Source organism: Molossus molossus, unplaced genomic scaffold (assembly GCF_014108415.1).
Source record: "Molossus molossus isolate mMolMol1 unplaced genomic scaffold, mMolMol1.p scaffold_m16_p_10, whole genome shotgun sequence".
NCBI classification, from domain to species: domain Eukaryota; kingdom Metazoa; phylum Chordata; class Mammalia; order Chiroptera; family Molossidae; genus Molossus; species Molossus molossus.
This window is the reverse complement of record NW_023425345.1, coordinates 91,826,856-91,854,163: the sequence shown is the minus strand read 5'-3', so window position 1 is coordinate 91,854,163 and position 27,308 is coordinate 91,826,856. Positions and strand designations below refer to the sequence as shown.

Genomic DNA, 27,308 nt, shown 5'->3' with positions numbered 1-27,308 from the left:
TGGAGAGCTATATCATAGTGTTCTTGGACTGTACGACTTGATACTGCTAACATATCAGTTCTCCCCAAATTGATCTATAGAGTCAATGCAATTTTAACCAACTCCAGCAGGCTATTCCGCATGAATTAGTAAACTGCTTCTAAAATGCATATGAAAATGTCAAAATAATTGTGTAAAAGAACTAAGTTGAAGGACTCACACTACTTTATTTCAAAGTTAGTATAAAACTATAGTAATCAAGTGAGTGTTGAACTGGTATATTAATGGAACAGATCAGAGAGGACACACATATACAGTTGATTGATTTATTATAAAGGTGGCAAAATAATCGAAGGATCACCCCCATGTAATTCAGTGGGGGAATAAACCCTGGTGCAAGCCATCTATTTGTATGGAAAAAAATGAACCCACATCCCTAACTTAAACCATATACAAAAATTAATTTGACATGAATCATAGACCTAAAAGTAAAAGCCATAACTATAAAACTTCTGGAAGAAAACATAGGAGAGTATCTCTGTGACCATGGGGTAGACAAAGGTTAGGAAGGCCACACAAAGTTCTAATCATAAAAGAAAAAAACTACAATACTGGTCTTCATCAAAATTAAAAACTGCTTTTCAAAAGACAACATTAAGAAAATGAAAAGACAAATCACAGATTAGAAGATATTCACACTATGTATATCTGTCAAAGAATTTGTTTCCAGAGTATATAAACTCCTATAATTAACAAGTAAAATCAAATAGCTCAAGGATAAAAATGAACAGATGATTTAGGGAATAAAAAGACATACATGAATAGTCAATAAACACATAAAAAATTTTATGTACATCAGTAGCCATCACGGAAAAGCAATAAAAACGAAAACGAAATACCAGTTTATATCCACTGTAACAGCCATTTTCAATCGGTGTGTCATGAGGATTTTTAACACATACAATATCTGACTCTTCAGTCAGGGGCACCAACCCCTTTTCCCTTAGATTGTCAAATAAAAAAAGTGACCACAGCCAACACAACAATGCCACCCAGTGTGAATGAATCAAAATTATACCTATTTTTTGTCAGATTGGCAAAAGATATACTTTTTGGCATGCCACAGAATTCTGTAATTAGCTTACGTGTGCCATGAGATGAAAAAGGTTGAAAATCGCTGCAATGTAATAACTAACGTTAAAAAGACTGATAAGGCTAATTGGCCAGCACGTAAAGCAACTTGAACCCATATATGGCTGGTGGGAGCATAAAATGGCACAACTATTTTGAAAAACTCTTAAGCACTTTTTAATATAATGAAACACCTACCCTAAGATCCCCAAACCCAATTCTGGGTATGTACTCAAAGGAAATAAAAATATACATCCTTAAAAATGCTTATACGACAATGTTCGTAACACCCTTTATTCATAAGGATCCAAACACCCATCAACAAGTGAGTGGATAAACACACTGTGGTGTGGTCATACAATGGAATACTAGTCAACAACAAGAATAAGCAGAGCAACAAGAAAAATAGGAGCAAACCTTGGATACGTGCAAGAGAATGAATGAATCTCAAAAAAGCATGAGCGAAAGAAACCAGACACAAAAGCGTACCTATTGTATGATTCAATTTGGATGAGGTTCTACATACGGCAGAAGGAAGCTTTGGTGATAGAAATTAGATCATTGGTTGTCTGCAGTGGGGGTGAGGATTAACTGCAAATAGTCATGAAAGACTTTCTGGGGTGATGGAAATGTTCTGTATCTTGATTATGGTGGTGGTTACACAAGGGTACATTGGTCAAAAGTCTTACACCTTGTCATACATTTAAAATTTATGCTTTTTATTGTATGTGAGTTATACTAAAATTATACCCCAAAATCCCAATACTCTTGGTGATGACTTAGTCAAGTGTTTGCTGATACGTTAAACGGATGAAAATCCTGCCTCGTCACCACACAGATTAATCATGTTCTCCTTGGGCTGGAGGTAGTTATAATGGGTAATCTAGTTTCTTTCTTACCACAAAAAATGGTAGATAATGGAACATGTTTTCTATTCCTAAAAGCAAACACAAATAATATACGCACAAAAGACCTCCCTTAATAACTTGTTAAGTGACAATATTCTCACCATAGCAGAAAGTTTTGCTTCAGGTGTAACTTGAGTCTCTCATGCTGCATCTTACTGCTACTTTCTTTTTTTTTTGTTTTGTTTTTTTGCTTTTGTTTGTTTTTTGGTAAACTGGAGCTTTCCCAGGCCTGGATGTAAGTTTCTCCTTTGAGAGTACAAAGCTATCTTTCTTGGGTAGAGTTTTAGGGCTGGAGTTGTTTGTAATGATGAGGTAGCCGCTGGTCTAGCTGCCCCCAGTACTCTTCTGTGTCTTGCCTTGTAATGTCATGAAGATCCTTGAAGAATTTGGGGGGACAGCCCTAGGGCCCAGGACCCCAGTGTATTCCCAAGCGCCTTGACTACATTGACGCCGACTTTCCTTTCCTTCCACGCAGGAAATGCTGAAGGACGAGGTCCGGACGCTCACTTACCGGAACTCCATGTACCACAACAAGCACGTGTTCAAGGACAAAGTGGTGCTGGACGTCGGGAGTGGTACTGGGATCCTCTCCATGTTTGCTGCCAAAGCAGGGGCCAAGAAGGTGTTTGGGGTGCGTATACCCCTCCCTCCCTCCCCTTGGCCCCCGCAGATCTGGCCCTGCCCTCTGCCTCCTCCAGCCCTTCCTAGACGCACAAACCCTGTCCCACCTCTTTGCTGAGGTCGCACACTCAAGGAAAAAATCAAGTGTGACTCTCAGGAGGCAGGACAATCTCCACCACTCCTGTCGCCCGGACATGGCTCCTGGCTCCTTGCCGTGGAGACTGCTGACCTTTGCAGAGGATTTTTGACTTTTCGAAAACCATTTCTACGTCATCATGATCTTACAGTGCTTGAGGGGCTCTTCCACTCCTGAGAGGTGTGACTGTGGGCAGTTCACTTCTCTGTGCCTCAGTTTCACCATCAATAAAGTGGGCACGATAACAGTATCTTGCCCGTGGGGTCATTGTGAGGGGTAAAACGTTGAACACATATGTAAGGTGCTTAGAACAGTGCCGGCGTATGACAGTGCTCAGTGTTCATCAGTATAGTTGGGATAGGGCCCTAGGAGACAACAAGAAAACCCTCTTCCTTTGTCCTTTAAAGGGTAGCTAGCTAGACCTCCACTCTGCCGCTCTGGCTGCGGCAGAGGCTGACCTCTGGGAAACCTCCCAGCCTTCCTCTGGCTCCCACAGTGCAGCTGCACACAGTCTAGGACAGGGTGCTGGGAGGGTCTGGAGCCGGGAAGACACTGTGACAAAGAGATTTCCGAGCTGCTGGCTCACAGTGAAAAAATGCAATGGGTCTAGGGCTGGAAATGGGAATTTCTCTTGATCAAAATGAAAGTTACACCACAATCCAACTCACAGCAGAGGCGCACAGGTGCTGGGCAGCTTTGAGTGGGGCTTTACTCTGTGCGTTTCGCGGGGCCATGAGAACCTGTCCTGAGAACCCCAGGCCCCTGGGTTGACTAGAGCCCTCCAGATCCTCTTGGCCAACCCCCGCCCAGAGGCCTGCCCGAGTCTTCGGCAGGGACAGCACTCCTCCTCCACGCCTGGCTCGGAAAACACTCGGGCCTCGGCTGTGGAGGGTCCTCTGGACCTGGCTGTCCTCACGGCCCCTCCGGCATAGCCTTGACCGGAAAGCTATGATGCACCCAGCTGAGGCGCCCGGTTAGGGTGCGGGGCCAATCTGATGCCCAGGGTCAGGTCCCGCCACCATCACAGGTACTGTCCTCCCCACCTTCCTTTACTAGGCCTTCCTCATCAGGATGGGGGCCTCTTGTCCAGTGACAGGCTCCACTTCCAATGAGCTTGCACCACCTCCGAGCTGAGACCCTGAGGATCCCTGGTGATCCCTGATGATCCCTGATGATCCCTGGTGATCCCTGGTGATCCCTGGTGATCCCTGGTGATCCTGAGTGCCTTCTTCCCAGTGCTGCCTTCAAGGCCCTGTCTCAGCTCCAGTCCCTGCCAGGCAATTGGAGAGCCACAGGCTGAGCAGGGAGAGGCAGGGCCACCTGTCACTGTCTTCCAACTCAGCTGGGGCTTCCCAGTCGGTGGGGCCTCCAGCCAAGGCGCCGTCGGGGGGCTCCACCCACGCCTTCCAGCTGTGGTGACTGGTCCCCATTTGTCTGCCTGCCGCTCTTTTGCTGCAACAGCTCCTTTATAAACAGCCCCGCCACAGCTACAGGCCTCTTTCCGGAGGGCTCACGTCACAGTTCAGTTTCTCCTGCGCCAGGCTGCCCTCCACCCACCGCTCTTCCCCGGGGGGAGACAGGAGGGCAGGAAACGGGGGGATTCACAGAGACAGCAAGTGGAGAGAGAGAAGCTGAGAGACAGACATGAGCGACATGGAGACAGAGGAGGAAAAGACTCCGAGAAAAGCTGGAGGAATGGGACAGGGAGCAACAAAAAGGAGAAAGCAAAGAAACTAGAAAGTGCGACAGACAAACGGGGACATGAAGGCAGAGTAAAGAGAGAAGAGGGGAAAGGAAGGCAGAGGTGGGAAAAGGAACAGCGTCCCGGGCTCCTGGAGGGCCCGTCCGCGCTCCTTCCGTCCTCACACTGACCGTGTGCAACAGGGGCCGTGACCTGACCACGGAGGGACCGAGGCACAGTCAGAAAGTGGCAGAGGCCAGATGTGAACCCAGGCTGTCCGGCTCCAGATCCCCTGTCCTGTTTTTGTTGTTGTTGTTAATTCTAACCGGAGAACATGTTTTCCATTGATTTTTGGAGAGTGGAAGGGGAGCGGGGAGAGAGAGAATCGATTGGTTGCATCCCGGGGCCAGGGATCGAACCCACAACCTTTCAGTGGGCCAGGCCCAGCTCCCATGTTCTTCATGGCCAAACAGTACTCTCTTGCAGAGGGGATGAAAGTGGTGGCGGCGGGGGAAAGAAGAGAGAAACCGTCCTGGAGATGACAGGAACCCGGTCATTGTTGCCACAGACCCCGGTAGCTCAGGAAAGGCCACCCTCTGGGGTCTGAGCCCTGGCAGGTCTGCCTGCTCTACCAGAGTGACTCCTTCCTGACCCTGTAGGTGCCCTCACCTCCCTCAGGCTTTTTGGGAGGCTGCCAGCACCCCCTCAGTGCCCCCATGCAAATACCCAAGGCCCTGGGGCAATCTGAGGTGGGGCCTGAGTGCAGTGGTGAGGGGAGCCCCAGGGACTCAACGCCTGCTAAGGGGTGAGGACAGCTCTGGGCAGCTGCCCTGTTTCCGGCACCCCTGGCCCTCCCTGCGTGCCCAGGGCCTCTAACCCTCCCTCATGCCCAGGGCCTCTAACCCTCCCTCATGCCCAGGGCCTCTAACCCTCCCTCATGCCCAGGGCCTCTAACCCCAGGCTGGGGTTTGGTGTCCAGCTACTGCCACAAGGTTCTTCTCTCAGCTGATGGTCAACTAATCCCTCAGATACCTCGGTCCTCTGCTCAGGAGATTTGGGGAGCATGGAAAGACTAAGATAAAAAAAAAAAGAATCAGTTCTTTCAAAGGTAGAGACCACACAAGAGCGGAGAGTTGTGTGTGCGTGTAGGTGGAGGGATCTAAAGACTCGCCCGAGGCCCTGCCTTGGCGTTTTCCCAGACGGTCCCTATCCTGGAACGTGCCCAGTTTAACCAGCGAGGGCTGGGGGCTGGGCGGCTCACAGCACCTCTGGTTGGCCTGACGTCCTCTCCGGGGAGGACAGCGGCTGTGCACCTCATTCCCATGCTTCCCAGGTCAGAAGAGTGAGGTTGGCCAGCTCCTCTCGAAATCCCCCAACTCGAACCCGGGCTTCCATGGCAAAGCACAGGGTGGGTCTCAGCCTCACAGCCAAGGCAGCCGGACTTCGTGGACGCGCTGCTGGCCTGCGGGTTGGGAGGGCTGCCTTGTTGTTTTTAATCTGCCGCAAACGAGCAGCGACAGCCGAGGGCGAGGTCCTGCACCCCCGGGGGCCTCCGCGTCTCCATCCCTGAACTTGGTGTCGGTCGTATTTTTGACGCGTTGCTCCTTTGTTCTGTTCCCCTTCCAGATCGAATGCTCCAGTATTTCTGACTACTCAGAGAAGATCGTTAAGGCCAACCACTTGGACAACAGTAAGACATACCTCCGTGTTTTCCCATAGGTGGAGGGGCGAGAGGGCTGGTGGTTCTTTGTCTGGGTGGCATAGACTAACATAAGAGAGAAGAGTCCAGAGTGCTTGGCCTTGGGGAGGTGGAGCCCAGCTGAGGCTCTGTTGGCCGGACTGTGGTCATGGGTTCTGAGGTTCCCCCTCCCGGCCATGTCGGCCAAGGCAGGTTTGTCCAGGCTCAACCTCTTACGAGCTCAGCCTGTGGCTAAATTCTCAGTAGCTGTGCTTCTGCTTGGCCCCAGCTATAGACAACCGATTGAGTTTTGCAAAATGGTACCTATCCCTCCTTCTCCTCTTCCCTCTCCACAACCCCCAGTCTACCTCTCCCTATCACCCACCCTGTGGCAGCCCAGGCTCTGGCCGTGGGGAATGTGGTCCTCGACTGCCACAGGCCCTGCTGCTGATGGGGCTGTCTTGGCACCTGGGCTGTCCATGGAAGCAGGACCTCCTTCGAGCTGCAGCTGGAGTGCGTGCCCTTCCCCTCCTTCCCTTCCCCCATTCCGTGCATTGCGACACTCTCCAGGCCCCTCCCTCTGTAACCCATCTTGCACCCACGCATGCCCTCAAGTGCCCCTGATTAAAAGACATCCTTGTGTCCTTTATCAATTATCAGTCAGCAGAATGAGATTTATCCTACAGGCCCGATGTTGAGTGGGATCAGTTCCTGTGGGATCTGAAAACTAGGAAAAATAGGTTTCTAAGGGTGATGGAGGGCTTTTGAGACTTTTGAATCAAGGGAAAGCATCCTCTATGGAGAACTGACTGGGAGTCCTCAGCAGGCAGGTGTTATTTGAAGCTCCACAGTGAGGTCACTTAGGGGTGAAGCGTAGCTGGAGGAGAGAAATGGGCCAAAGACAGGGCTCCCAGGCATGTCAACATCTGGAGGTCAGGCAGGGGAGAAGGAGTCAGCGGAGAGGCAGGAAGATGCATGCGGTGAGGCTGGTGGACATTCAGGCGAGAGGAGCGTCATGAAAACAAGGGAAGGAGAAAGTGGTCAACTCCAGGGGAAGCTAAGACATCAAGCAAGATGAGAACAGAGGAGATGCCACTGAGTCAGGCTACATGGAGGTTACTGGAGTCTTAGCAAGAGCAGGAGAGTGGGGTGGGCCGAAGCCCAGTCAGGGTAAGGAGAGACTGCGCTGAGGACTATGAATAAGTCTCCTTGCTCAATGGGGAACGGAAAAGTGGAACAGTAGCTACAGGGAGATGTGGGTTCAAGGAAGCGAGTTGTTTTTTTTTAAGGACAGGAGATATGAACACATGTGTGTATGAGTCAGTGGTCCGGTAGAGAGAGAACTAAACCGTAGTTACATGAAAAAGTAAATTTAAGAGCAAGGACCTTGAGAAGGTAAGAGGGCTGGGGATGCAGGTGGAGGGTTGGCATTTTCCCTGGACTAGAGACAGTTTAACCACAGTGACAGGGAAAGGGGGGGTTCAGGTGGAGGGGGACTGGTGGTGGGAAACCTGTGCTGTGTTGCCCCCACTTTCTCTGTGAAGAATGAGACAGTCATGGACGGAGAAGACCAGGAGGGGAGGGGTCAGTGTTTCGGGGAAGAGGAGAAGGAGCAGAATGGACTATCGGAGGGAGGGAGGGCTAGTGGAGATGGCTGGGTGGGGGGCACTTAGAGGTGTGCACGGAGCTAGGCAGCGAGCTCCATTCTCGGCCTGTGCTCGGCAGCCTGGGGGCGCGCCGGGAGAGCTGTCTGGGTCGGGGTTTCGCTGGGAGGACAATAGAGAGAGGGAAGAGCCAGAGTACAACAATAATGGACCCGGAATCTAAGAAAGTGAGGAGGTGAAGGGGTGGAGGTGGATGAGAGCTGGGGGAAAAGTCTGGGAGTAATGGGTGAGCAACTTCTACAGGAGCCCAGGGCAGAGCCCCGGTCCAGGGGCCTCCTTCCAGCCCGAGTAGGGGTACCCTGACTTGGGCTTGGCGTTTGACCTGTCTTGGTTCACTGACGGGGCTAGATCTCTTCTGTACACGCCTCAGGAGAGGACTTGAGCAGGTAGAAGGGGTAGAAACGTCACCTCTCCACCCGCCTACTAAAGATGGAGAAGGAAAACAGCGGTTCTTTCTCTGCGAAGGTGACAGCCTGGCATTCGCGTCTTTACCGACCTGTCGCCCCCACTCTGTGAGATGGGACAGGTGGCTTCCCATTGAACAGGTGCGGGGACGGGGCCAGGAGACGTGGCAGGGCCTTGGCTTCCTCTCATTGCTGTCCTCCTTCCGAAAGTTACGTGGAAGCTCAGAGCGCCTGCCAGTCCCGCAACGGAAATAGAGGCAGAATCAGATTTCCTCTCGGGGTTATTGAGTCTCAGCCTGGGCTTGAAGGGCCTGCGGAGGACGTACAGACGATTCCCCTGCCTCTGTCCGGGCCCCACTGCACAGTGAGCCCTGCCTCGGAGGGGCTCCCAGCCCCTCACCCCCACTCTCCATCTGTCTCTGCTGCTCCGGCTCCTGGGGTCTGGAGCCGCAGCCCCCCGGGCTCACCTCCCTTCTCCGACTGGCAGAGCTCCTGCACCGCTGGCAGCAGAGTGTGGGGGGGGATGGGACAAACGCAGCTGAGCAATCTCTGACCTCTGGGAGGACGCAGTCTGGCCCTGAAAACTTCCCGGGAAAAAGAACCGCACAGCCTCTGACCCCACTTCTGGTTCACACGTCACGGTCCCCACCCCCCTTCCCCTGCCTCAGACTCCTGTGGCTTTTCAATTCCCCTTCCTTTCCTTTTTCTCTTCTTTCTTGTGGCCTTCGGAACCCTCCAGCGGACAGCTGTGGGCTCTTTGATAGCCCTGAGAGTGAGCTGCGACAGGAAGCCATCCCCTCGGAAGACGTTGGTGTACATTCGCTTACAAACAAGGACGCTTCCTTGTATCACCACAGGGAGCATGGGACTCGGGAGGTTAGGAACAGGCTGTCGCGGCCTGGGGCTCAGGTCCTCGCGTGTCGCCGGCTCGCCTGCTTTAAAGGGCTCAGTTGTCATCACGTCTCTCGTTTCCTTCCGACTGGGACAGAGTCTGGGGGTGTGACTCCTCCTCACAGGTGGGTGCAGGTGGCGCCTCCGGCAGCAACACCAGACCCAGGTCGTGTCCTCCTTGTGCGCTAGGAGGTGGCGGGCGGGTTCGATCTGCCTGGTCCCTGACAACGCTGACTTTGGTCGCCTGGTTCAGGCTCCTTCATGGTCAGGCTGCTCTCCCTGCCCTGATTATTAAGACTTCCTGGCACGGGTATTTCTAAACCATGTAACTATTTCATTCCTCGTCACTAATGTCCCATGTTATCCAGTAGACTGTATCTATTATTATCAGCACTTGGATACTCAGGTTGTCCCTGACTTGGACCCTGGAAGCATCTTCAAGGTGATTTCTAAGTCCGTTTGACACCCTGCACTCTTTGTGAGTGTCCTCATCTCCTGACACAAATGCTTCAGGCTCACTTCGTGCTTTGCACACCTCTGTTCTAGAATCCGCCGTCTCTCCAAGGAACCTCGGTTCCTTTTCGTGAACGGTGACATTTAGAAACGAGACCCCGGGGCTAGGTGCGCTTGCTGATTTTAGGGTGCTATGCTCCCAGGCTGTCTCCGTGGAAAGAGCTAGTGTGTGTGAGTGTCTGTGCGCGTGCGTGTATACATTTGCCCTTGCATATAACATGCATTTCTACATCTCCCTACACATAATGTCAAATATGAGTTCGTGTAACACCTCCACCCGTAACCTGGCACCATGGTGTCCAGCTGCTATCGCCCTTCCCAATCCCGTGTGTGTGCCTCATTTCCCTGAGGGTGAAAGCTCTGGCTCCTGTTATTCGGAATGTGTTTACGTGCTGGATCAACCCCTTTGTGTGTAAACAACCTCCCATTGTCTGCACCTCCTGCCCCTGCAGATGCTTCTGCCACCCGGTGCTGGGCTCCGACACCCTGTGCCAGGCAGCCTCCCCGCAAGGGCACCCTCCCTTCTCTGCTCAGGCTCCGGTTGGCTGAGCCAGGCTGCCGAGGCCCCCCTGAGTCCCTGAACTTCACCCTGCCGCCCCAGGCGTGCCCTGCTGACCCCGCTCCAGCTCTGATGTACTGTGCTGGGCTGCCCTGACCTGCTCAAGTTCAGCACCTCATGCTGGACTATTGTGGCATCCAGGCCCGCCCCTCCCTGGGCAGCACCGAGGTCTAGTCCGTTCAGCCCCACCTGATGGTTGGGATGGAATTATTCCATGCTTCGTATGTTGATGGCTCACACTTGATTCTGTTACTGAGGCAAGAGCCCAAGAAGGACGAACCATTGTCCTCAAGTGAGTAGCCGTCCCTGTGCCCTGCCCCTGTCCCTGCCCCTCGCACACACCGTGCTGAGCAGGCAGGAGCTCCAGGCCCAGGGGCCTTCAGAAGGCAGAGTTGCCTTCATCTCTTCCTCACACGGGGCAGCAACAGTGGTGGAGCCGGCGGGGCAGCCAGGGTCCCGTGGGCCGCCCAGCCGCCCAGCCGCCCAGCCGTCCCATGTGTGCCAGAGCGAGGACAGCTTAGCTGCACGACAGCTTCCATGGAGATGCTTTTGAAACGCTGCGTCAGCCAGCATGTGTGTGGGTCTCAGGAGTGTAGGTGCAGAGACATAAATAACAACACAGGACATCAAATACCTGCCGCCCAGGATCAGTCAGTCTCCCTCCCTGTCCACCTCCGCACAGCCCCGCGGGGTGGGGTACCGGCCGTAGCCACGCACCTCCACGCAGCCACCTGCCGCGGCCGCGCAGCGCTCACACGGCTGCCTCACCGCGTGGCCCCCACACGTGCTCACAGCCCCTCTGTGACTGCAGCTCTGACAACTGTGATTTCCTCTCTTTCCCTGCTGAGGAAGCCAGTGGGCTGCTGAGATGCTTAAAAAGGTAGATTCATTAGTGAAAGTTGACATGGGAGCTCAGGGATGAATACCATTTTTATAGTTCTAGAAACCAAAAAAAAAAAAGTATACTCTTTTTACCTCTCAGAACACTAAAGGAAAAAGTGCATCCCTCCTTTTCTTCTCCTGGTGCACGTCCTAAAACATACACGTCCTGGATGGAGGGGCCGGGGCGTAGCCTGACAGCAGAGGCAGTGGACGGAGGGGCCTCGGGGGTGACGCGGGCGAGGGCCTTGGCACAGCGCTCACCTTCCGAGCGCGGCTGGCTCCCCGTAGAGGAGACACGTCGCTGAACGGCGTGCAGGGTCATGGGGTGGGGGTCAGAGATCGTGTACATCAAGTGCCTGAGGTGGTGCTTAACAAGCGTGACCTGTAGGTCCTTTCAGGCTTAGTGTTCTTCGCTTTGCTCTTTCTTGGCCGCATAGCTCCAAGCCTTTTGTAGATGGTGCTTGGATCCTGCTCCTCAGCCTTCCTCGCTGCTCAGCAGCCATCCAGCCGGGATGGCTCCTCGGCTGGGGTCCTCGCCGCCAGTCTTCTGAGAGCCAGGACTGTAGAAAGCTCTGCCTTCCACTGAGGTGGACTCTGCCCCCTGGGGACCTCCCCAGGGCTCCTGTGGAGCCAGACGGAGTGAGGAGACCCCTTCACATGGTTGGCCTCCTCCCACATCTCTGGGCTACACCCCCAGTTCCTTTACCTTTAGTGCTGGTTTGAGTCACCTTGTCTTCTGCTCAGGCCTCAGCGTCTCTGTCACCCTTGGAGAGTCAGGCTGAGAGATCAGCACAGCCAGGCGACTGGCCCAGATGCTGTACATGTCACAGTGGAGTCCGGTTCCATCAACAGTTGTGGGAAAGGCCAAGTCTCACTGGCACAGGGCCGCGGTCCTGGCCAGCTATAGCTCCCAACCTGCACCTGCTCAGGGGGTGTTCGGGATCCAAACTGAGTCCTACTCGTTATCTGTATGAAACATCACGCTGTTGGATTGGTCCTCCCTTACAAACAGCATCGCTCTCCCGAGGTCACTGTCCTCTGCTTGGTTACCTGCATATGTGATAGGTGCCCCGGGGCGAGTGCGGATGCTTCTTCAGGCTGGTCCATGCTCAGCTCTCAAGCTGCGCTTGGAATCCAGTCAGGTGGCCAGTTGTGAACCCACAAAATAATTTGTCACCTTCCCCACGAAGACGCCAGAGAGGCAAAGTCTTGTCAAACTCACTTTCTGTGTCTCAGTTTCCTCATCTGTGAAATGGGAATTATAGCGGCACCTACCTGATAGGGTCATTGTGAGGGTCACAAAGGTCCTGTATCTAAAACCATGGCACACTGGGGCGGGCTCCACGGGCTCCTAAGAGCCGATTTGAGGACTAGATGAAGTCACTTTGGTGTCTCGAAGTTGGCCACAGTGGGAGTATCAACACTACTGAAATCAGCACATGTGAAACCAGGGCTCTTCCCCCTCGCGGAGCCTGTTGTTGAACAGTGACCAGCCTGGCACCGGAAGGACCTCTCCTGAGAAGAGGGCATTGGAGCTGAGGCCCCAGGGACTGAGGGAGGTCAGCAAGCTAAGGGCGGCGGGCAGGGTGTTCGCGGGAGGTTCCCCTTCCCTGGGGTGGGAGACATGCTCTGTCCCATGTAAAACGAGTGAGGGAACCCCGGCATGCTTTCCTGAACCCCTGAGCCTCGGGGAAGCTTTGTTGCCTTCTCCTTTCCCTCTGATGTCAACCACTCTAGTACCACTCCCTTCTGCCTTCCCTCCCCCCGTCCAGCCCACAGAACATGTGCACGTGGCCCATGTGTGGGACCTGCCCCGGCTGCGCTGTGCCGGGGGTTCTAAGTGGCCGGGGATACCTCCTGGTGGGGATGAGTCCTGGTGTGGTTTCGGTGTACACGTGTGTTCGTCCAGGGGGAGGAGACCTGCCGCGCAGGGGCTCTGGCCAGGGAAGGGCTCTGGCCCAAGCGGAGAGTCCCGGCTGAGCCGACTGGGCCCCGAGGGAGCCGCCGGAGCAGGCTGGGACGTGAAGCCAGGCAGATCACACACTGGGACCAGGCAGAAGCCCAAGACCTGTGTTCTTGGGTGAATAGAGGACTTGGGAAGAGAGAGCGGAGCCATATTTAAGTTTCTACTAGATTGAGTGTGCTAGCTCCAGGGCTCGTGGATGCCATTCCGGTTACGGGGTCTGTTTCCTGCAGGATATAGTCCAAGTGCCTCCGATAATGAGGGTCACGATATTGGTGTCCTGCTTCTTCCATGACCACAGGCTTATGCGCGGGGCTGGGTCTGACCTTGTGAGGGGCTTATCCATGTATCTGGACCCTGGAGAAGGCGCAGGTGGGAAGCCGAGGTGAGGCCGATGGGTTCTGTCTCCAGGGTGATGCCACCTCTCCTCACCCTACCAGCCAGCCCGACCAGCCTTCGGGGGAGGGAGGGGTTGCCCGGCCTTCTCTGATTTCTCGTGGTGTGCACAACCACCCCACGAGGCAGGTCAGTCGGACAGTCTGATCACTTGCAGATGAAGGAGGAGCCTCAGGGAGGTTGGTGACTTGTGCACGACAAGCCTGGGTTTTGGCTCCACCCTTTAACTTGGGCGAGTGCCAGTTCTCTCGTTAGGCCGATGGAACGATGCAACCAACTCACAGGTTCCTGTGAGGATTATTGAAACAATATACGTAAAATCACCGAAGCTGCTTTTCAATGCTGATCAGTTTTTACTGTCATCATTAGTACTAGTTTAAAGATCTTTTGTCTCTGAATCCAATACCTCTTTTTTTCAAAGTTGCTCATTCATTCATTCATTCATTCATTCATTCATTCAATAACAATCTTTGAATGTTGGTGAGGAGTCAAGGGCTCTGCTAGGCTCTGGAATTAGGAAGCTGAAACAAACTAAGGAGGAGACCGTAGGCTACAGGTGAGTCAGGGCTCAGAAGGTGCGTGGCAGGTGGCCTGATTGTCGCCAACTTGGGGCGTGAGCAGCGTGGCAAGGGAGTGGGGGGCAGCCAGTGGCTGTGCTGAGGTGGCACGGGGGAGCCTCTGCTGCCTCATCACGTGCTCCCCGTCCTCGCACTCACGCCCCTCATGCCCACTTCCCTGTGAGACAAGCTCTGTTCTGGGAAACGGCGAGGAGTCTACAACGGGGAGACCACTCCCATCGCCCCATGGGGTTCGCCGACTCTGATGAACGTACTGGAGGCTGGAATGAGACCAGGCAGGACTAACTTAAAAAAAATAAAACCCAACCCAAAAATAACCTACACGGTTAAACCAGTGACCATGAATTACAACGACTAAATTTATGTAATAACCACTCGAGTCAAAAGGGAAAAATAATCCCACTGACAACAACTCTCAACAATCGGGATGTCTAATTGGGAAACTTGGAGTTACAGGGGGAACTCTCCCAATTTGGAGCTTACTGCTTCCTGGTGTGTATTTCATTACGATTAATCAGGCTAAACTTTACAAGCCAGGGTCCTGTCAGTTGAACAAACTTTCCATCTTCCTTATGGAATAAAAACACAGCTCTAGAGAGTGACCTCAGGCCAACCTTGAGTTGACAGTGTTTGTGAAGTGAGATCCGGAAGCTTCATATCAGTGGCTAACATCCCCTTGAAAAGACTTGTCACGGAGCAGGGACACCTGGTGTTGTGTATGCCCACACAGTTCTTTGAGCCTTTTTTTTTTATCCTCACCCAAGGACATTTTTGCACTTATCTTCAGATATAGCGGGAAGGAGAGAGGGAGGAAGAGAGAGACACACCAATGTGAGAGACACACATCGAGTGGCTGCCACCCACATGACCCCATGGGGCCGGGGACAAACTGCAACCGAGGTACGTGCCCTTAGCGGGGACCGAACCCGGGACTCTCTGGTCCGCGGGCTGATGCTCTAAATGCTGAGACAAACTGGTCAGGGCGCACACAGTTCTTTGAGTCAACCCCATGCCATACACTGGCCAATAACCCCTAATCAATTACCATAAAGGGGTAGCATTTTGCAGACTGGGAAACTGAATCTCGTAGTTCAAGTAATTGTTGAGAGAGACTACCCTTGATGACGCAGCTGGGCAATGGTATCTGGGTCCCTAGAAAAATGTGGCCTCTTTTTTAAATATCAGACTTGAGAAATGAGTGCAAATTGGAGTCACACTGGACGTTGCAGGCACCGTTCCTTCATTGATGTACTTATTCCCCAGTCAACCCTCGGAACACCTTCCGCGTGCTCAATACGGAGCTGCAAGGGAGCTTAGGGATGTTCAGAGTCAACGTCCTCCTTTTGTTTTTCCAGTGAGGAAACTGAGGCCCAAAGGAGAGAGACTATTTAATCGAGGTCAGTTGTCAGTGGAAGGTGCGCTGCCTGCCTCCAGGCCCCCGACAGAAGGGTGAGCAGGCTGGGCACTGCACAGAAGCCCCCGGGCACGGGGTGGAGGGGGTGAAGCCCTGTCCGCACGACGGAAGGGAGGTGTGTCTTCTTCCTTTCACAAAGGGCTGTCTACTCACCTGGCCAAGTGGGGCCATGTCCGCTCTGAGAAACGTTTGGATGCAGAAGGGCCTTGTTAAGTGAACAGAGGCCCAGATGGTTGAGCCTTTTACAGGGTTGATTCCTTCTGCCTTTTTGTAACCAGACACAGTGTGGTTTTTGCTGCTCTGGGACCTACCGTATCTTAGTATCCATAGCAGCGGATGGAGAAGAGGGCAGAGAACAGGGGCAGCATTCCCTCACTCTGGGGCCCCCGAGGGGCGTTCCATACATGCCTATTTGTCGGACTGGACTGTAAGTTCTTGTCCGTTCCTGCTTCCTGCAGTCCTGCTGGAGTCTAGTCCACAGAACTGTCAGGGTGCACCTTGCACTAGGCACCCAGGGTGGAGGTCACGGGACACCACAAGCAGGAGAGGATGTCTTCCTGGACCGCTAGGAGACCATGATCTAACGCATTCATTCACTCATTCATTCTGTAACCCTCTTTGAATGTCTGTGCCCCATAGACATATGCAGACACTAGGGAAGAGCCTTCAGGAAATGTGCACAGAGAACAGAAAGGGAGGCCATGAAAACACATTAAAAATGTTTATAAAAATAAGACAAGCCAGGCTTTGCATGCACATGACTAAGCAGGTGGATCAAGCATCCTTGTTAGTACTTTTTCAGAAAAAGAAATAAACTAGGCATTCTATTTGTATTTTCAAAAGTCTTTTACTTTGTCCTCTTATGAATTAACTGGGTGCTTCCTGGGCCCTGCGCTGGGCTGAGTTCCTGCCCCTGGGTCTCAGAGCCCCAGCGAAGCAGAACGTCAACACCGACTCCTCCCAACCCCTTCTAACCTTCTAGAGAAGACTGGCCCTTCCTGCTCTTACTTCTTAGGGGTAGGGCTCATGAGCAGTCACCAGGAGGGTCACATGAGCCTGGCCCTCAGTCTAGAGTGATCTGGGCCAATGTACATCTGCCAAGTGTCTGATTCTTTATAGAGGAGGCGTTATCTGATCAAACCTTAATTAAATACCAGACATTGGAGAGCAGACCATCATCAGAGGCTGCTAATGAGCACGTCACCTACCTGCATTGTCCACTGTGAAGACAGGACATGGAGCCAGTGACCTGTGTGTCCTTTGCCATCCAGAAGCCTCCGATTCAAATGAAGTTGTGTGAAACTCAGATTCAAAACAGATGTGAATTTTGAGTTGTTCCAACACTCCTGAGCACAGGCCATTGTTCAGCTTCCCCGGCAAAGCTCAGGCATTGTGTCAGTTTTCAGAAGGTGGGACAGAAAGAGTTTCAGAGCATGAATATGTGTAGCTTTCAGAGGAAATGTTCAGATGGAACCAACCTGTCAATTTCACTGCGACATCTAAGAGAGATTTGCTCTGATCTTTACAACAGCGGATACAGAAAGAGACTCCAAATTAGGTGTAGGTGTATGTCAAGTGATCAAAAGCCTAACTAAGAAGTTTCTCCTGCCATAGAAGGATCGGGAGGTCTCAAAGGTGACTTGTTAGCAGAAGCCACTTAAAGCAAGGGCTCTGCCCCCGCCCCTCCCTGTCCCCTCTCTATGGGCTGGTCAACAAGGGGGACATGTCAGATAATGTCTACCTTCTGCTGAGCCTTGGCCCTGAACCTGGCTCTTCCCATGTGTCATTTCATTTCATCAGTACAACCACCTGCTATGAAGATGTCACTTTCCCGGGTTGTTCTCTAGGGAATTGGAGTTTGGTGTGGTCAAGTAACTTGTGGAAAGTAATAAGCTCCAATGAGACTATCCAGCCCTGAAACCCAGGTTTCTCTGGCTGCAGAGCCCAAGCTCTTGTCAGAACACTGAGTTGCCTCCCTCATGAACCCACTGCGGGGTGAGCCCTGGCTGTTTGAATCATCACAGGAGCCTGTCTGGCCGGTGTAGCTCAGCAGTTGAGTGTTGACCCTTGTACCAAGAGGTCTCTGGTTCGATTCCCGATCAGGACACATGCCCAGATTGTGGGCCCTATCCTCAGTGGGGGGCATGCTGAAGGCGGCCAATCTCCCTCTCACTTTCTCTCTCTCTCTAAAAAAAAATCAATAAAGGGGGAAAAAAAGAATCATCGTGGGAGCCTCATGTGGGGTAGGGCCCATGAGAAGAATGTTAGCGTCATGGCATGTCAGACCTGGGCTCTGTTTCCATGGCCACCATGTCACCTCTCTAAACCTCAGTTTCCTTAGTTGTAAATAGGAAGAAGAATAAACTGCTTACTTCATAGAGTTGTTGGGAGGATTACATAATATGGTGCATGTCGTGGGTTTAGTCCAGCACATGGTAACTGCTCAATACATTTTAGGGGAAAATGTGCAAGTAGCTTTCAGTTCGTTTAGTATGAATAGCACGGTAAGGGGAGGTATGTCCCATCCTGAAAGTAGAATCAGAACCAGGCTAGACCCTGTACACCCGGCCCTGCAAAGCGTCACCTCGGGGTTCTTATTTTCTAGTCATCACCATATTTAAGGGTAAAGTGGAAGAGGTGGAGCTGCCTGTGGAGAAGGTTGACATCATCATCAGCGAGTGGATGGGCTACTGTCTCTTCTACGAGTCAATGCTCAACACGGTCATCTTTGCCAGGGACAAGTGGCTGGTAAGTGTCCTGCATGCTCTCTCCTTGTTGGTCTCTGGCTGTCTTTGCTGCCCTACCCTGGCCTGTAGCCTCGGAAGAATGTGAAGACTTGGGCCAGCAGGTCACCTCTTCTAGTCCCCCCTTTTTAAACCAGATCCGCTGCAGGGAACAGAATGATTGTCCCTGGGTCTGACATGTCTAACTGTCACAATGTTCTTCTGTAGGTCTAACCTCTGCTTCTTTCACCACAGTTGAAACCCATTCTGTGTTGTCAAGACAGAAATCTGTTGTGGCCAAGAAATACGTAGGGTTGCAGGGCTGCCAGAGAGCCCAGAGTGCCTCTGACCTCGGCTTCTGCGGGCTAAGAGGTCATACCATCTCCCACTGGTCCTCGATGGACTTACCTTCCCCCACTTGATCTGCTCTATTGATTCCACCTGGGTCCCTCAAATTCTCCTTGCTCCAAAATAGAAAGTGAGCATGGCCATCTGAGCCCCAACCCTGGCCAAGGAGACATGTGCTGAATGAGAAGTGTTGGCAACGGGATGCCTGTTTGGTGACTCTGTGTGCAGTTCAAAATGTGATGTCTTTGTCAGGTGAATAGATTACGAGACCCATTTCCCCACAATTCATCAACAGAAACCTGGAGGGCTTATGTTCCCAGACCGGGCAGCTTTGTACGTGGTAGCAATTGAAGACAGACAGTACAAGGACTTCAAAATCCACTGTAAGTCACCTTTTCTTCTCTGTTGGGCCCCTCCCCCCCTACACTCAGGGTGGAGGTACTTCAGTGGGGACTAGTCTGAGCAGCTAGTCTGTAAACACACTGCCAGCCTTTCTGGATTCTTCTCTCTGTAAATGTTTTCCTCTAGTCCCAAGGGTGGGAAGTCTACAGAGAGAAAATAAGCAATACAGCTGGTATAAGATAAATGTCCCGGGGAGAGAGAATGCATGCAATGTGAATGAAAAATAATTTAAGCTGCAGAAGCTGAGCCTTTGCAGAGAACAGCAGGCCAGGTGGCTGGAAGGCAGCAGGTTTTGTTACCCCCAAAGTCCACCACGGGGGTCAGAAACGGCAGGCCTCTAGCCCGGCCAATCGTTCCGACTCCGGCCTTTGTGCCACTCAAACTTATCAGAGTGATATCGATTCTTCTTCACATTAAGTAAAATATGTATTCTTCGCTGAGGTTCCTTTGGAGGAGCAGGGGGGTGGGAGATGGAGACCGCATGTGTGCACAGCCATGTGTGGTGGGGAGACTCGAATCCAAATCTGTCTTCATAACGCTCTATCAGCTGAAACTTGTTCTCTTAGTAAGAAAGCCCAAAACGATCTGCATTGTTTATCTGGACCAAAAAGACTGTTTTGTTCTATTTAATTTAAAGGATAACATTTCTGTCCGGCCGGTGTGGCTCAGTGGTTGAGTGTCGACTCATGCACCAAGAGGTCACGGGTTCGATTCCTGGTCAGGGCACATGCCCAGGTTGTGGGCCAAATCCCCAGTGGGGGGCATGCAGGAGATGGTCAATCGATGTTCTCTCTCATCGATGTTTCTATCTCTCTATCTCCCTCTTACTTCCTCTCTCTCTAAAATCAATAATAAAAAAAAAAAATTAAAAGATAACATTTCTCAGTGACACAAGCCTGGTCCTCAACTAGGTTATACCAAACCTTTCATAAGGTTAGAAATGGCTCGTCTCCCCAGCCTGAGCTAAACACGATAAAGGAGCAGAGAACCCCTCACACACGTAACATGCACACAGTTCAGCCCAAAGCCCGAGGCAGAGGCTCCAGAAGTCCAAGGAACTCAGCAGATCTGGGGTTCCTGCCCCTCCAGGGGTCGGGCCCTTTGGCAAGATGACTGTGGAGTCACAGACTGAGCAGATGAGTAAACGCCTCCTCCCTGAGAGGCTGAGACTCAGTAGTTTGGCAAATTGATTCACAGAATTGTCCTCTAATAACTGCTGGTGCCACAGTTGAGACCTCAGCTGGACTGTGACTGTGCTGTAGAATGTGTGTGTGTGTGTGTGTGTGTGTGTGTGTTCACACCCTTCCAAATATAACACCAGAGCACAAAGTTTAGGGTCAGAAGGCGACAGAATTGGATGGCTGTTTGAGGCTCTGTGCCTTCTGTCTCCAGTGGGTCTGTCGTCATTTCTAACATTTGACGAGGATCGAGAGGTAGGGTGGCCTCGGTTAGAGGATCATGCTTTGAAATCTGCCAGTCTTGGGTTCGAATCCTACCTGGGTCACTTTGAGCAAATCCCCTAACATCCTGGAGCCGCAGTGAAAGATAATATCACCCACCGACCCGTCATGAGGACTGAAGTGATAGATGTAAAGGACACAACGGTTCTTGGTGCTGTGCAGTTCAGACGGGTCTAGTCTCTGGGCTGTCACCCACTTCTCTGCTCCTGGCTCTGGCAGGCGAGCCCGCTGCTCAGGTCTCCGGCCTCCAGTGGCTCAGAATGTGGGACAGATGTGCTCTCCTGGTAGACTGCAGAGCCAGCTCAACAGTGAGCGTACATTAAACATATGTCTGAAGAGGACACGGTTTGCCCTGGAGCTGCGTTATAACGCTGCTTTTGAAGCTCTTGCTGTGTAACTGTACCAAGTAGTGGTTTGAAAAAATTTTTTTTCTTTTGATTTCAGACAGAGAGGACAGGAGAGGGAGAGAGAGATGGAAACATCGATGAGAGAGAACATCAATTGGCTGCCTCCTGCATGACCCCTGGGCATGTGCCCTGACCGGGAATCCAACCGGTGACCTCTTGGTGCACGGGTTGCTGCTCAACCACTGAGCCACACCGGCCGGACTATACCGAATAGTGTTTTGAGGAGAACGTTCAGGTGCATTCTTCATTCTCACATGCACTTAAATATTTATTTAGCTCCGACCCTGAGCACAGCTCTTTAAGGGACTTTCATATGCTTTAAAAGCAAACATCTCATTTCCTCCTCCCTTCCCTGAGTTGTGTTTGGGAACCTCTGGCATGTCCACTCTGTAATAAACCAGCTGGGGCCAGAAGAGGACCGGGCGGGCCCTGAGAGGTACGAGGGGCACTACGGCTACCAGGTGCCAGCCCAGCACTGGAGATCACGTGACTGAGCCTTGCACAGCCTGTTGCGATTTTCAAAGCTTCTGGGAAAGAAACAAATTGAAAACCAGTCCCGTTTTTCTTGTGGAATGCTTGCTCTGGAGTATCTGTCAAAAAACCAACAGAAACAAAAATTAAACACACATTTAAAATTTATTGAAAACACTGTTAAGTTTTCTATGTCAATTTTTTTTTTTAATGATATGTTTTTGTTTTTTAGCAAAGGAGGCAAACCCATTTAGAAATCAGTTTCAAATAAATGAAGATTTTGGTTACTCCGAGTTCTAAATCGAAAGTGAAGCATAAAGGTTGCTAGTTGCTAAGGGAACAATTGTAAGCGAATTTCAGTTGGCTCAAAAACCAGCTCAAAAAGAAAAATCTTGAAGTGGGGTGGGAGAGTGAGACATGCCCAGCCCCTTTCAGCAAATAAATTATTAGGAAAACAGCTTCCTTTTTTCTCCTCTTCTCTTCCTGCCTTTCCTCCCTCCCCCTGACCCTCCATCCTTCTCCTCCCCTCTTCTCTTCTCCTTTCCTTTCTCAACCTCATGCAACATGGGAACACAAGAATGAGTAAACCACCTACCCTCCCTCAGCTTGCTCCCCAACTACTGGAGAACACGCGGAGAGCGAGGCAAATTCCTGGCGTGTACCAGGCTCACAATGCATATTTTGTCGAGTGAATGAATGAGTAAACAAATGAAGGAATAAAAGTCAACCAGCAGAGGAATATGCAAGGTGTACTGTTTAAACTTGTGAGAGGAGCAATCATTTTTTTAAAAAAAAATTTCTATTCTGGAGGAGAGTTATAGACTCTCCAAATTGGAAGGAAACTTGGTGAGCATTCTGTTTGATTTCTTACCCAACACGTGAATCTTACCCAACACATGATTCTCACCCAATACATGAATCTACAAACTGCTGGAAGTCAGCAGAATGGATGCCAGCTTCCTGGCTTATGAGAAGAAGAGGAAAAGGGAGGCACCTGTTGAGCCTCGGGGGCCTGCAGCTGGAGGGTCGGAGGCAGGGAGGACGCATTTGCTGTACCTGATGTCTCCTCCACGTTCACCCCCAGAATCCAGAGCTCTCGTCTCTGGCTCTGGCTTAATTGATACACGGAGTTGACTTTGTACCTGAGAGCCTAACATGTGTAAAACTATCGTAAACACGTTCCTTCTGTCTAGAGGAGAAACTGTAAGTGGCGCCAGGTGGCATTTGCTTTGTTCCCCGAGGAAGTCCCATAGCCCTCGCAGAGAAACTCCAATTGCTGGGACCAGGGCTGGGAGGGAGGATGTAGCTGCAGTTCTTGCCAATGAAATGTAAAATATGTTCTCCAGTACTTCGTATTTATTTTCCTCCAGCTGCTCTTGAGATTGTCTCTTTATTCTGATATTCATCAATGTGACTCCGATGTGTCTAGGTGTGCTTTTCTTTGTTTCTACCCCACTTGGGGTTCTATGGAATTCTGGGGTGTGTGGGCTGACGATGTCATTAGTTTAGGAAGAATTTCAGCTATTATCTCTACAATCTTTTTTTTTTTTTTTTTTTCCCTGCCTGATTCTCTTTCTCTTCTTTGGGTACTCCAATTACACATATGATAGAAGTTGTTTAATACTGTTCCATGGATCTGGAATGATCTATTTTTGTTGTTGTTGTCGGTAGTGTTGTCCATTTTCCTCTGTATGTTTAAGTTTGGATAATTTTTTTGACTCATTCTGGAGTTTATTCATTATTTCCCCTGATGGATGTATCCATTCTGCTAATGAGCTCACTGAAAGAATTCTTTGTCTCTGATACTGTGATGTTCATTTCCAGCATTTCCATGGGCTCTTTTGTATAGTTTCCATCTCATCCGTGAAATTCGGTATCTTTTGAGCATGCTTTTTCCATTCAGTTTTAAAACATATTTAGTACAGGAATTTTAAAGTCTCTGTTGAATACTTCCAACATCTGAGCTACCTCTGAGTCTGATTCTATTGACTATTTTTTTCTTTTGGTAATGGGTCGTAATTTGTCTTTTTCATGTGTTTTGTAATTTTTTTTATTAATGCTGGAAATTGTCAGTAAAAGAATAGTAGAAATAGATGAATAATATGTATTCACTGAAAAGAACATGTCTTTGAGAGGAAAGGTTATTAGAGTGGTGATTTGAGTCCATGCAGGATGTAGTTTGGGTAGGACTGGGCTTCATTGTTGCTTTAGTTACATTCATTGCACCATAGTGCCGTTCTTTGAAAGAGTTTGTTTTAACCCTTAAGCAAAAGTTCACAGATCCTTCTGATGTTATGTTTTAAATCACCAGAAAATTAATAATAACATTTCCTGGTAGCCAGTGGCCCTTACACCACATTCACTCATGCGAGAGACAAGACAGAATTGCAACAAGAATTAATCTGCTTGATTTGGGTTGTCTACCATCCCTGCTCCGCTTACGTTCGAGGACGTCATGGGAAATGAGTGGTCAACCGAAAGGAGAAGAAAAAATCTAATGTTCTGGGTCACTGTCCGCTGAATAACTGAAGGTCAGGTAGTCTAGCTGGGGATGTAAGACATGAACTAACGTCTGAAAAGGAAACAAAATCATTGGACATTGTGAGGTAGACACTAAATATTTGGCAATGAATTTCCATTGAAAAAGCATCTTCTGTGGGCCTGTGCTGTGCCAGGAGCCGGGCACTAGGTGCTGAGGACCCAGGAGAGGTTCCACCGCTGGGGCGGCTGGACAAGTTTCACAAAGGCCGTGAGGCGTGGCGCTCACCTCTAGGGGACTGGAAGGAACTTGGAAGGTTATCTAACACCGAGGTTTCCACACATTGGTTGGAATTGTCTACACAGATTTAAAATTCCAGCTTCTTGGGTCCCAAGTCTGGAGGTTCTGACTCAGTAGGTCTGGTTTGAGCCCAGCTATGTATAGTTTTAAAAGTGTCCTAGATGATTCTGGAACACAGAGCTACTGAACCGAATCCCTCGCTTTATAAACAAGCCCAGAGGAAAGACGGATCTGCCATGGTCACCCAGCTCGAAGGGTGGCAAAGCCAAGGCTCAGACCACACAGTGATAACAACCGCTGTCTGTCAACCGCTTTCTGTGTGCCAGGCACTGTCTTCCGCTCTCTGTGTTTATTACCACGTTTAATCCTCATCACAGCCTTAATTATCATCATCTCTATTTTAAAGAACAAAGTAACTCATTGAGAGGTTGAATTCTTGTGAAGGTTACACAGCAAATAAGTGGCAGAGCCCAGATCTGAACTCCAAGCCCAGGCCTTGAGCTATCACACACAGACTGTCCCACGTATTAGCCCAGGACTTGCACTAAACCACAACTTAGGCCACAGCTGAGAGAGCGAGAGAGCAAGAGAGAGAGAGAGAGAGAGAGAGCGAGAGAGAGAGCAGGAGCCCGGCTGCGGGGCTCCCAAGGGAGGATTGTAGACCAGGGTGTGTCTTAGTGAGTGTGTTTCATCAGGGGAGATGAAGAGTAGCTATTTCCAGAACCCAGAAGGGGGCCATCTCTGATGCACGTCCTGTGGCCAACCGGCAGCTTCCTTCTCCAGATGCAGGTTCCAACTGGGAATTTGGCACCAGCCTGGAGGAGTTTAATGGGACATGACTGGCATCTCATCCTCCAGCCAGACTGTCACAGTGCTCACCCTCTGGGAGATGGTTATCCTCTCTGCCTCTTCTCCCCCGGGAAGGTCTTGGTGTGCCTCCGACAAGTCAAAGGAGCACGGTTTTCACGGACTGTTCTTTGTTCCCTCCTTACACGCTCCCTCTCCCAACATGTGGGGACGTAGTTCCCTAAGATACCATGTATTGGATGAGCATTGTAAAAGAAAATTCAATCCCCGAAGATTTTAGAGAAAAGCATCTCTCCTCTAATGCATTTTCAAGCCTGTCCGAGTAAACAGACAATCCAGCTGCCTCGTCCCTGGAGCCTCTGCCCAGGCCACCCTCTGCGCTGTGCAGAGAGGACATCGTATTCCTGGTGCTGTCGCATCGGGTCAGTGCAGCGGAGGGTTAGGGGACAAGCTGAGTTTGAGGACTAGCGCCACCATTTCCCTGATGGGTGACGCTGGGCCCGATACCGTGTGTGAGCCACGTGTCAGTTCTCCCAGCCTAGTTGCTCATGTTCCTATGGGCTCTCCAGGTGGCTGAAATGACATCTGGCCTGGGCTTGGTGGTCGCTCACAGTGATAGCAGTGACTATCGTCATCTAAGGGAGGCCTTGGGCCATCGGACTCGCATTCATTTACTCACCAACCCTGCGCCCTACATCTTTCTCCCTCTCAAAGCATGTTATGTGCTGCCCCAAGGGGCCAAATAGCACCCCTGGGACGGTTTGTGCCCCACCTGGGGGCTAATTCTTGCGGGAGAGTCGCTTAGTGAGTTCATCGTAGGATGTGAGAGAGGTGAAGGCCCTCATGGACACCCCTCTCGTTTTGCAGTTGAGAAAACCGAGGTTCAAAGAGGTTAGGGAATTTGCACGAGGCTTGGCCAGTGAGTGGTGGTGCCGAGATTCAAACTGTAGCCTCTGTTGCAGACGGGCCCATGTTTCCCTCTGCTGAGTTAAAGGTTAGGGGGCGGGCATGGGAGAAGGGAGGCACGCAGAGTGGCTGGAGCAAAGGCACTGGCATAGACATGTGGGTGGCGGGCACGAGAGTTCACAGGAGACTCTGCTAGCTCAGAGAAGGGGACAGGAAAGTAGGCATCGGAAAATGCAGGTAATGTGTGTTCTCGTCATGGGCCTGCGGCATTCTAGCTGTGTGAACTTAGAGAAGAAGTTTCTCAGCCTCTCTGAGCTTTAGTTTTCCTGACCATACAGAGGAACCTGTACACATGAAACACCATGAAGGAGTGCTTGGCACCCTGCACAGCTCTCCACCGGATGAGCCAGGCTTCTCTTATTTTGATTCGGGGAACATGCCCCTCACCCTCTTGGGCATGCTGTGCTCTAGGACTCAGGAGGGTCTGGGACGCTTCTGGGGGTCCTGCTGCTGGCCCTCATGTCTTGCTCTGTTCCCTCAGGGTGGGAGAATGTCTATGGCTTTGACATGACCTGCATCCGCGACGTTGCTATGAAGGAGCCCCTGGTGGACATCGTGGACCCAAAGCAAGTGGTGACCAATGCCTGTTTAATAAAGGTCTGCAGACTCATCCTGCTTGGGCCTGGGCATGCCGGGAACCCAGCTGTGCCACCCTGGAGAGCGGCGGGCCTGGAGCGAAGGCATCGCCAGCCGGCCTGGTGAGGCAAGACCACCTTGGCCAGAGCCTCTGGTGTCACAAGGTGGCCAAAAAGTCACACAGAGAGACCTGGAGTCCACGGTGGCACAGCTGAGGGGCGGGAGTCAGTTCGTGTGTGTTGGCAGTGTTGGGGCAGGGATGGGGTGGGGGCGGGTAACAGAGGAGAGGACCTCTGGAGGCAGGAGGGTCTGCTCGGGTGGGGGAAGCCACTCCTTCAGAGGTGGATGCCCTCCTAGGAAAGAAACCGGATCCCGCAATCTGCTGTGTAATCGTCCTCACCCTCCTGCGTCCCAGCACACGCGGGCACCCAGGCAGCAGTACACGCACCTTCCTGAGTGCTCCTGCCTCTACACGCGCTAACATCTTTTCTCCCAAGGCTTTCTTCAGTGAAGATGCCGAGCATCTGGTCAGCATCCTCCTGACACCGACCCCTAGTGTGTTCTCATCATCATTAAATATTCACACAAGCCAAACCTGACAGAGTAAAACTCAAAGCTCCCCCTGACCTCCCTCCCCTCCCACCCCTGCTCCTTCGAGGGGGAACCGCTCTTCACGCACTGAATTGAGCTTCCAGTCCTCTTGCGAAGCCCTTGCATTTATATATGTTACTATATTATGTTGAGCCATAAAACTACTGATATGTAATTGTTTTTAAAAAGCTAGAAAGACAGTAATTTCCTATGGTTCAAGCTGATTTTTTAATTTTAAAATCTGGGTTCATTTATGTGAGTATTTATCAGCCCACCCAGCCCTCATCTTGCTGAAACATAGCTGCCTGCTCACGTCCTGTTTGCTCGAGGTATCGGTGTGGAGGATTGGAGCATTTAGTGTACGAAGGGGAAGGGGGTCC

The 27,308-nt window shown here is 51.1% G+C and overlaps 1 protein-coding gene across 1 annotated transcript in view; it reads left to right on the top strand.

The window, feature by feature from the left end:
- PRMT8 (protein arginine methyltransferase 8) overlaps positions 1-27,308 on the top strand; it is an 85,797-nt gene that overhangs the window by 43,707 nt on the left and 14,782 nt on the right. The window contains exons 3-7 of the mRNA XM_036252413.1: positions 2,494-2,649; positions 6,083-6,146; positions 18,004-18,146; positions 18,765-18,852; positions 26,243-26,358. Coding sequence (XP_036108306.1) covers positions 2,494-2,649; positions 6,083-6,146; positions 18,004-18,146; positions 18,765-18,852; positions 26,243-26,358 — 567 coding nt within the window. The remainder of the gene's footprint in view (positions 1-2,493; positions 2,650-6,082; positions 6,147-18,003; positions 18,147-18,764; positions 18,853-26,242; positions 26,359-27,308) is intronic.